General features: G+C 39.1%; 1 protein-coding gene across 2 annotated transcripts in view; it reads right to left on the reverse strand.

Moving 5' to 3' along the window:
• Positions 1 to 10,816, reverse strand: part of PTEN (phosphatase and tensin homolog) — a 47,434-nt gene that overhangs the window by 20,740 nt on the left and 15,878 nt on the right. For both annotated transcript variants that reach the window (XM_010565934.1, XM_010565933.1), the window contains exons 2-4: positions 10,521 to 10,605; positions 7,050 to 7,094; positions 1,865 to 1,908 (exon numbers count right to left, since the gene is read on the reverse strand). In XM_010565934.1, the coding sequence (XP_010564236.1) occupies positions 1,865 to 1,908; positions 7,050 to 7,094; positions 10,521 to 10,605 (174 nt within the window). The remainder of the gene's footprint in view (positions 1 to 1,864; positions 1,909 to 7,049; positions 7,095 to 10,520; positions 10,606 to 10,816) is intronic.

Consider the following 10,816-nt stretch of genomic DNA (forward strand, 5'->3'; position numbering starts at 1 on the left):
CCAAGATTTGGGATCAAAGGTAAACCTTGCAGTATTTTCTTCAAAGATGGAATGAGGAGCAGATTAAATGGATGCCCTGTGATGGTGCAAAGGGATTAAGAGTCAGAAAGCAACCTTAGGAAACATTAAGCTGTATAATCTTGAGCAGGTCCATGGGAGCGTGCAGATCCTCCACAGATTTTGGTTCCTAACACTGGAGCACACAGCATGGAGAACTGTTCTGATTATTCTCCCCAAGCTCAGGGACATTGCAAGAAAAATCTCACAGCACACAAAGGAAAAAAAAACAAAACAAAACAAAAACGGAAGGCCTGTGGCAAAGCAGAAGGCAATTTCCAGCATAGAAGTACTTCAGAAACTACAAAAACCCTAGACAGAAAGCTAGCGTCCAAAGAAGATGAAGAGCTTTCAACATTTGGTTTTGAATTTGACGCAAGAGCATCCAAGTTGAATAATGAACTACTACAGTGTTTCATGCTAAGTGTACAAATAAGAAGTTCCCTTTGAAATTAATTCACTTCAAAAGATTTTTAGAGTAGAACTGTTGTTCCTCTGCTAAGGAAAGTCCTGAGTCACCAATTTGGTTATCTAAGGAAACTAATTTGGGGATGAAAAGAAAAAAATGCAACATGTAACTCCCTACAACAGTGTTGGTTTATGCAGAGGAGCTGTGAAAGGTGCTGTCACAAACAACATTTTGGATTAGGATTAACAGTGAAGGCACCTGAGCACCCCCCGTTATAAAAAGCATAAATTAAAGCAAGCATATGTTCCAGACATATTAGAAGCACGTCCTTTTCATTTACGCCTTTTCTCCTCTTACCCAAAGTATTGCTCAAGCAGATCTTAAAATACTTTTTTTCTGGCTTGTATGTATTGAGTGAGGTTTCAGGACACTGTCATTCAACATCGTAAGAGCAAATCAGAAGCGAAGATGACTTCAACATGACAATTTCAGTCCTTCTATATTCAGACATTAAAGCAGCCAATTACATTTTGGTCATGTTCTAAACACCCTCTTTATAACTAGAAGGATGGTTTAAGATAATAATAACAATAAAAAAAAAAAGAAGTTGAGCCCTTGCTATGATGTAGTATTAGCCAGTAAGATCAAAATGTATTCATCTCCTAAAACTACATATACAGAAGTACTCCTTATCTACCCAGCATTCTGAAGCATTGCATGAAGAGGAACTACAAGCTCTACTATTGTGCACAGAGATGTTTCTCTGCACAAAGAATAAAGGTAAATCTGTATTTATTACCTGGCGAGTTAATACTGACAAAACAGGTACATCACTTTCCACTCACCAAGGATCTGATCAAAAGGAACCCCTAGAAGTTTCCCCATTAGTTCTGGTAGCTCTGCAAAGTGTCTAAGAACCAAATCATCTCAAAGAGGCACCACATGGGAATTAATTTTTTTTTTAAAGCAACTGTAGGTTTGTTCCAGATCTGCAAAAACTTGTTTTATATGAATACTGACAGTGGCTTAAGTGTTCTCCATTTTTATTCCAAGTGACACTTCTGCATAAAAATCAGACTTCTCTAAGTTTCACATCTAAATTCTACAATAAGTTTGCACACTGAATTGAACAGAAACTTTTATATAACCCATTCCGCAAAAATTTTTGCAACAGTAGACTTCTGGTTGCCTTATTAAATCTTGATCTAGTTAACTGTCAGGAACATACTTACTGAAAGCTGCAAGAATATAGCAAGTTTCTCCAATGACTCAAAGCAATCTGACATTCATTCCCTGTGCCCAAATCTCCTACATTACTATTCATCAGCTCCTCCTTTATACCTTCATTCAGAAACACTGAAATTTAAAGAGAACACATACTAGGCAGTAAAAACGTACCTCTGCAGTTAAATTTGGCGGTGTCATAATGTCTTTCAGCACATCTAAAAAAGAAAAATAGACAAGGGTTCAAGAAACATGGGAAAATCACGTATACCCATCACGTTTATGATTTAAAACTATAGCTAGAGCTTACATACTGAAAAACTGTTTTGTTGCAGATGTATAAAGCTGCTCACTAAAATATCAGTTATTTTACTGAAAAACAATTACTTACCCTATGGTAATTGTAGTCCATCAGCATGTTTTAGTCAGTGTGACTCTCAATGGAGACATTTACACAAGTAATGCAATACACTATTACTTTTTAACACTGCAGTATTAACAGCTCCAGCCGCTTGAGCAGCTTTATGCTCCCACAGAAACACATAAAGAGCAGACAGCTATGACCTTCATCCAACTGACTCTGAACTCAAAACACATGTCAAGATGCCTCAACAACAACATGGGTGCTAGAGGTGATGGGGATCACAGGGACATTTCAAGGACCCTCGGCTAGCGCAACCTAAGCAAGCATTCTTCCTCCAATTACAGGACCACAAGACAACCACCACAGGCAACTGAAAGCACCACTGAATATTATAATGGCGATGACTTGTATCAAGCAGAGATTGTGATACTGCTCTCCAACTTGGCATTTGTTCTTGAAATTAGGTGGACTCAAAAAACCCAAAAGGCCAGTCAGCCAATTTTCCCCTCACAGACTCTGGAAAATGACACATTTCTGAAGACTCTGGAGTTGCACCAATGTCCCTCTCGCCTCTCCGTAAGAGACCCACTCCAGCTAGCTAGTAGCACAGCAAACCACAGTGTATTAGTCTTGCAGGATGACTTGCCTAGGGACAAACATCAGTTACCAGATATAAACAATTCAATCAGTAGGGCTCCAATACAGCCAAAATGGCATGCTGTAAGGGAACAAGCTAGATCAGATGTTGGGGGTGAGGGGCAAGAAGGCAAGAAGTGGATGCCCTCCATAATTTTCCTTGGAGTTGCTCTCTGCAGGCAAAATGATGTGCCCCTACACAATGCAAGTGAAAATGCAGTTCAGAAAGGAAAATGAGAACAATCCTGCCTGAAACAACAGGACTCCAGGTTGAAACACAACGATTTGGAGTCATTTCAGTTGACAAAACACATCTAGATCTTCTGTTCTGATTATCACCTGTACTCTTCATAGGGTTCAAATACCCACACCAGTTTCAGGACTGGTATGAATTTACCTTTCCTTAATAGGTACGTTATGACTGCAGCCTTTGGAGCCAAATGGAGCTTACTTGACACTTTCAGACAAGCAAACTTTTAGGCTCCTATTTGTTATGACTGTTGCACGTAACTTGAGCCTCGCATGTGGTGCACTGACCTTTGTCCACCAGACTCGTACGCCAGGGACAGAGGCAGGTCTGCTGGGGTTGCACATGCGCTCAGCGCTTCCCTTTCTCTGAGTTCTAGAGCCTTCTCAGCTCTAGCCTCTGCTAGGGAAAAGTCTGGCAGTTTTTACAGCTCTGATCACATTGCTGACACTTTCTCTGGGTCAGAAGTGATATGGCACAGGTTAAGCTGGCAGATGGGACTCAAAAAAAAACATTATCTGCACTTGAGCCTTTGAGAAGAAAGGATACACACAATAAGTCCACTCAAGATGGAGTCACCACACCTGGAGCAGCTGTCAGCCATGCCAGACAAAGCCTGTTACAAGCTAGTCAGCATCTGAACTTTGGAAGCTGAGCCTGCTAGGAACTAAAACAGTTAACACAAAGCATCTTATCCAAAAAAGTCTCCTTGTTCCTTTAAAGAAACATCCGGTTCGAAGGGGTAGTAAGAGATGAAAGTCTTCAAAACATAAAAAAAAAAATTTAAAAAAATCCACATATGGGCAAAAAAGCCTTCAAATTTTGAAGTTTGACAGAGTATCAAGTAGAACACCGTAAGGGAGAAAAAATAGTTTTGTTGATACCAAGGACAGAAACCAAGCACAGAACATAGCCATGTCACTCTTTATGCCCTCTTATGGGAGCTGTACACAACAAATGCAGAGCTCCAGACACGGCTGTACAAAATACACCGCCTTTTCATTACACGAAACACATATGTATCTGCAGCAGAGATCCCACCAACACAAACTTTGGGGGATGCTTCCATTGCTTAGCATTTCAAATGCACTGGGTTTTTTTAAATACTATTAGACTTGTAATACAGTCAGATCTCCAGATGAAACCTGAACATTTTCTTGGATTTTGGGGGTAGGGATTGGGTTGGCATGGTTCTTGCAGTCTTCCTTACGCTTAAAGCGAGTTTAAAGCAACCCAGATCCTACATGCTACCAGCCTGGCACCTTTCTGATCATAACCATGATCCCACTGAGGACAGGACTATAGGCTACCAAAAATATGGCAGCCCATGCCAAAGCCCAACCCCATGTACACAGAGGTACAGAAAGTATGCACATAAAATGCACATTTATCATTACAGCTCCTTCCTTTAACTATCTGTCTGTGGGACAGATAAAAGAAATATACTGGAGAAGATGGAGATTATTACAATAGGGGAGGTAACAATTTGGCAGTACGTGAAGTTAGGAGATGAAAGTAGAAGAACATGTTAAAATAAAGAATACTGAAGAAATAGCAAAGGGTTAAAGGAACACATGAGAAAACCAACACAAACAAGAAACAAAATGAAACTGATTGCTCAAACATTCACTGGGAAGTTAAAAGCCAAGATGCATGGATGAGGCATAGCTGACATCATTTAACCATCAGTTCAGAAAATTCTCTCTAAATCCTTTTAAATAAAACTGCTCAATACACACATTATCACCAACTTCATATAACAGCTACCTTAAGGAAACTCAAACCCTATGACAGTGTTTGAAGTAATTCTGAATATAATCACATAACTCCTCTGAACTCCCACCTCCTTCTTTGAAACACAGACAATAGGTTGATTATTTACAAGGGATCAGCTTAATCTAAAGAGACACTGTTCTCGGAAATACCTGAAGACTGCAATTTCTTTCCAGCTCATGATCAAACATTGCAACAATTCACCTAATGGCATTTATATACTTAACGTGTGTATAAATTTTGCCTGCATAAAGATAGAGATAACCTGGCCTCTCTAGGCGGAGATGTACAGTTTAAAAGCTACGCTTTCCAAGCTGTGCAGTAATCACTTGAATCTTCATTTGCAACTGATCCATGTTTTGGGGAAGAAGAAAACTTGCACAATTTAAAAGGATGTTTTACTCTGCGAAAGTTTTCATCGGAGGGTGAATATAGTAATTTTAGGAAGTTTCACTTGCGGGTTTTTTGAAGTTAGCAACAAGGAAAATCAATGGGGGGTTCTTGCACCAAAACCTGAAAAGTTAAAATTTTTATGTGAAGAACTTAAAGACAAAAACCTTTGGCACACCTGGCAAGTTCTTTCTACAGTTGAACACACATGTATCAGCAACGTAAATGTCAAAAGCATTTGTCCCATCACAGCTCTTCTCACTTAACTTTAAAAGTTGTTCCTGTGTAGGGTTGGGGGATTGGTTTTTGCTTTTTTCTAAAGTAAAATGAGGTTGCTAGCATACAGCAAAGTGGAAACTTTTCAAGCACCACCTCCCTGAGGAGCTACTTGCTAAGATGCACAGAAGTCTTACTAAACTCTTACTGTCTGACCAAGCCTAGAAGTTTACACACAGCATTACACTATTGTTTTTACGTGTCACCTCTCAAACCAATTTGAAACAAGTTCAGTATCAGGCAGCTCAGCAAACCCTGATCTTGTAAGTGATACCAGAGCCACACTTCACAGAAGCTGACAGCTGAACTCAGCCCAAAGAAGCAGGAAGAAATTAAGTTTTATCTGTCCTGTTCTGCTTTGCTCCCCAAATCAAGCAGAAGTTGTCAGGAGGCTTCAGGGGGGGTCTAATAAAACCACAGTAGTTAGATTTTACATGATACAAATCTCTGGCGCTGAGCTCCCGACTTCAAAGGAAAATATCCAGAAAGTTACCCCTTAGGGAGCTGCACCTACATGCAGAAGGAGCTATCAGCTATTCTAGGAAGCACTGTCCTTTCCACCCATAATTATTAAAAGGCTAACATTCCGGAGAGCTTCTACACTGGAGAAAATAATTTTGTTACTGAACTGTATGAAAAGTGTCAATGAGTTTATTTTAATGCATATTTTATTTGCATATCTTTTCCTGTCCTATCCTACCCCAGGCTTTACAGACACCTTCAATAGCCAGTATACAACTTCTCAGCTTCTAGTACCACTTTGCTCCAACATCAGGAAACAGAGTTGCTTGATGCATAACCCTTCAGCTAATTTAGAGGCATATTTAAATACTTACTTTTAATGACCAACAGATTACCATGTAATGCATTGCCTGGATTTCCATACTACAGTAATTTTTCCATTAATTACAGATATTTATAAACATATTCTTTTTTTTTTTTTTAAATAAAGCCTTAACAGCTCAAAGAATCAATAAATATTCAACTTAGATTTCTGGGGAAAAAATGAGGGGTAGGAAAACCACAACCTACTCTTCAGCATCAGCTGACATCACCAAATCATTTATATAAATGAAATTAGCCTAAGTTAACATATAAAGATGATCAAGGAACAACAACAACAAAAATCCCTTCTGTAACAAGAACAGCTTTCTGCATAACTAAATTTTCAGAGGAAAACATTACACTTACAAAAGTGAGAAACCATCACATCACCAACTGCTGCAATAGATTTTTCAAAGTAATAAACAGGGACAGTCAAGAAGAGTGAGGAAGCAAACAGAACCTGGGTACCTATACAGTTCGATTAAAAAAAACCGAAAAAAACAGGAAAATACTCATTTGGCAAATTCTTCACTGCAGACATTAATACATTAACAGAAAGCCTGCTGTGAATTAGTTTTCACTTTTTAATCACATGGTAGAAGCTCCAGATGGGCTAGATGCCAAGTCATTTAAAAGCATTCAAGTAATAGGAATACACACCAGCATTTCATTTAACCTCACTCAGCTCCACTAAATGAAGTAACAGTGCTCTCAATCAGGCTTAATTGTTGTAAGAAATGTGCAAAACATCTCCAGCTCTGCTTCAGTACAGCAACAAACCACTTTCACTCATAAGCTATTTTTAGAACTCATTATTTTGGAAAATACATCTATAAGAGCATACTTACAGATTGTATATCTTGTAATGGTTTTTATGCTTTGAATCCAAAAACCTTAAGTAGAAAAAAAAAAGGCATGTATTAATACACATTGCAATAATGTTGACCTTAATTTGCAGCATCATTAAAGCACCATCCAGCATGTGCAGTTCTGCATTCCAAGTCCCAGCTGGCCCTGCAGTGCCTCAAAGTCAAAGAGGCAGCGTGTTGCAAACCTCACTCATACAAATAATCCCGTCGTATGAGTAAGACTACTTATGCAACTGAGGAGACCAAGATCTGATCTGCAACTATTTATTGTATGGACCAATCTGCACTGATGTCTAAGATACCTGTACATCAATGTATTAAGCTAAGGAAGGGTTGTTTCTTTTTTAAAACAGAAAGCATTGATTACATAAGGTATCTGTAAACACTTCCAATTTAATCATCTACACAAAATATTTTGCCACAGTGGTAATTCCAATGAAAAAAAGAAAAACAGTTAAAATAACTTCCATATTCCAGTTATAACAGCCAGAATAATTTATTTTAACTCCAGGTTTTTAAAATGGCCATTATTTGCCACTGAAGTCTGAGGACAGTGCCCAATGACATTCTGGGTTCAGAAAAGAAGAGGAAGACCACTATACGATTTCATTTTCATGCTTTGTAACAAAAATTTCCCATACAAGCCTCAGAGAGCCAAACTGCAAACATGATTCATCAAAATTGCCATGATTATATATGATGTGTCACCTGGCAATGTTCAAGAAGAAATAACATACAAATGTTTACACTTAACATCATCAACAGTGTGTATCTGCACATCAGCCAGAAGGAATTTAATTAGCCATGACAGAACATGCTGTTCAAATTGAAAAGAAACACTAGCTGCTAAAATCCTGGAAAGCTCAAGCAAAAACAAGCTCTGGTTATCAGTCATAATATTCCAGAAGAACCCAGAAGAACTCTGTGGTTAAACCGATGAGTTAAAATAAGAACAGATGTGAACGCTCCTTGTGCAGCATTGAGTACAAGATTCCAATTTCATTGGCAAAAATATTTCATGACTCCCACTGGCGTCCCTGTTGGCAGACTTTGAGAGATTAAAGAAGATGGTGGACATGGCGATTTGTTTCAGGAGATGTCCCCGCTTATTTAAAACACACTGGAGAGCAAGGATAGCTGACTCCGCTTCTGCCAGTAATATCCACAAAGCTGAGTATTAGCTTTCATGCAAGTATTTTTCTAAGGACAAAATTCCATCCAAAACCTCTCAAAGCCTCAGTCGCAGGAGACAGCCAGCAGTCCAGGTCATACTTCTCATACAGTATTATCATTAAATTTGTCAGGATACCAGCTATTCAGAAAAAGCTCACTGGCGTATCCTGGCTCAATACCAATTGCTCCAGAGCTCAAACGCATTGAATTTCTCCATAAAAGGCTCTTGAAAAAAAATTCCACAATAAAAAGACGACAGGAGCGGATGAGGACCTGCTGATTGCAACATGCAGAATGGTGCATGATCACATTTTGTGCATTATTCTCGTTTAAAAATAGGGGGCAACAAATATAATGCTACTTTAGCATCCAGTTCCCTACAGCCAGTTTATCTGCATCTCTCCATATCCTAATTTGGTTGATTATGCTTTTAGGTGATCACTACTCCTTTTGATCACAGTGTTTATGGACAACTTAATAGTTATATAGTCATTCCCCTTCAAAAGTCTAATTTACACATATCTACATACTTAACCAATAAAATATATTTTCCTTCATACAGGAGCAACTAAAATCAATGCTGTGAATGGAAGAGGGCCTTCAAAGAGTACTGCCTATTACTATTGATTTGGATTATTCCCATGTCATTTATTCCAAGTCCAGACTTTGCCCCCTACTACAATTTCCAAAGGTGGAGTCCATTAGGGACCACATATTTCACGTAGCAGACGCAATGCCCACATCAACTTAATGAAAAGGTGGCTCTGACTGCTGGTAAAGAAAGATTTGAATTTGTGGGGGAGCCCGTAACTGTCCCAAAAGGACAGCAAAAGCTTTTTCTCGTGTGCAAGCTGTGTGCAATGATACGATTAGAAAACACAACTTCACGCCTCTGTTAATTGTAGCAGAGGCATACACACTCTGCAAGAGTATTTACAGATTGGTATGCTGAACCTCACTGATAGGACCAGCTCTGGAAAAGCGATTTCTCACTACCACGTGACAGAACAAGGTCGCTTCAGCAAGCCTGGTCAAATCCAGCCTCTGACATTTTCAGTACTATTTGTGGATAGTGAGCTTCGTCACAATGGTTAAATATGCAAAAACAAAACCCCCTTGAACTCATCTGAAGCTAAGCACAGCTGCGCAGGGAAGTCGCTACCTCCAGACGACTGATTCTCAGTTGAGGGTTACAATTCCTCCCAGTGTGGGAACTGAGGAGCTGTCTCAACTCACTTCTGTACAAACCTGGGTGCAAACAATTACCAGTGACATTCAAGCAGCGCTAATTCTGCCTGCCAGTGATTATGAGAAACTTCTGTGGCATCTCTAGCCTGGGAGCAGCACCTTCTTGTCCAGATACACCTACTTCTAACTTCACTGCATAACCATGCCCCTTACTGCATTATAGCCCCATCCCCGAACATCAAGTCTCTTGGAGAGCTACTGAACTTCTGACCTCAGATGCCCAAGATCTCAAAAGCACCATGCATGACTTAAAAAATAAGAACTCAGGATCCTAAAAACACTAACATTTGGCAGCTTCTGCCAAATATTCAGTTTTTAATGCAACCTCTCACACTACATTCTCCAGGCAGGGTGTTGACTAAGCAAATTACAACGATGCTCCTGAAACACCAAGTACACCTCCCCCAGTTGTGTCCAGCAGTTCAGAGGAGATAACTTTATTTGATGTTAAAAACGACAACCTGTAGGTTTTTTTACAAAATGTGCTATAAAGCATCACCAGCAATAATGAATTTTAGCTGATTTTTCTCCTCATCTGCAATTATTGAACACAGCCAGATGTAAAAGCCTTTTGATTTACTACTTTAAATCAAAATTAACTTATCAAGCACTTCATTTATTGATTGAAGAAAGGATATGGGCAAACATATTCTGAAATGCCATCAGCTGAGGAAACTCTCAGCACTGCAAATACAGGCATGGACTGACATCTTTCTAAAAGCAAAGAACCTCCTTTTACTCCAACGCAATTTACTGAAGTCAATTTTTCACACTATAAAGCAGAATACATGCATTTGAGATCAACCCAGAACAGCAGTCTGGTCTAAAATTCCCGAAAATATCATTTTTGTTGTTTCCAACATTTTTCAGAAAAGCTAATACGGCAACATCCACAAGATGCAAAATCTTGCATCTTGAATTCTATGAGTCAGAAGACGCATCCTTTCCTTAGCAGAACATAAATGAGTGCAGAAAAGGATACTTAAGATTTACAAGAATAAGTTAAGGAAAAGAAAAATAAAGCCTTACCTTACTACATCATCAATGTTGTTCCGGTATACTCCTTCAAGCCTCTCCGCAGGAAAACCCATAGCAATTATGTTTGGATAAATATCTGAATATGCAAGTTATGGAAACATTTGTAAAGGATGTGAAGTTTCTACAATAGCATTAAATGGACATTAATCAAATGTTTAACTCTGTCAAAGTCAGAGCAACAACTCCAACCAACTCCCATATGCTAACAATTCAGCTTTATATATGCAGTAATAAGGGATCGTTTCCAAAAAGACCTGAGAAGAAGATTGGGGGGGGGGGGGGGCGGC

The sequence above is a fragment of the Haliaeetus leucocephalus genome, unplaced genomic scaffold (assembly GCF_000737465.1).
Source record: "Haliaeetus leucocephalus isolate CR32 unplaced genomic scaffold, Haliaeetus_leucocephalus-4.0 Scaffold198, whole genome shotgun sequence".
Classification (NCBI taxonomy): domain Eukaryota; kingdom Metazoa; phylum Chordata; class Aves; order Accipitriformes; family Accipitridae; genus Haliaeetus; species Haliaeetus leucocephalus.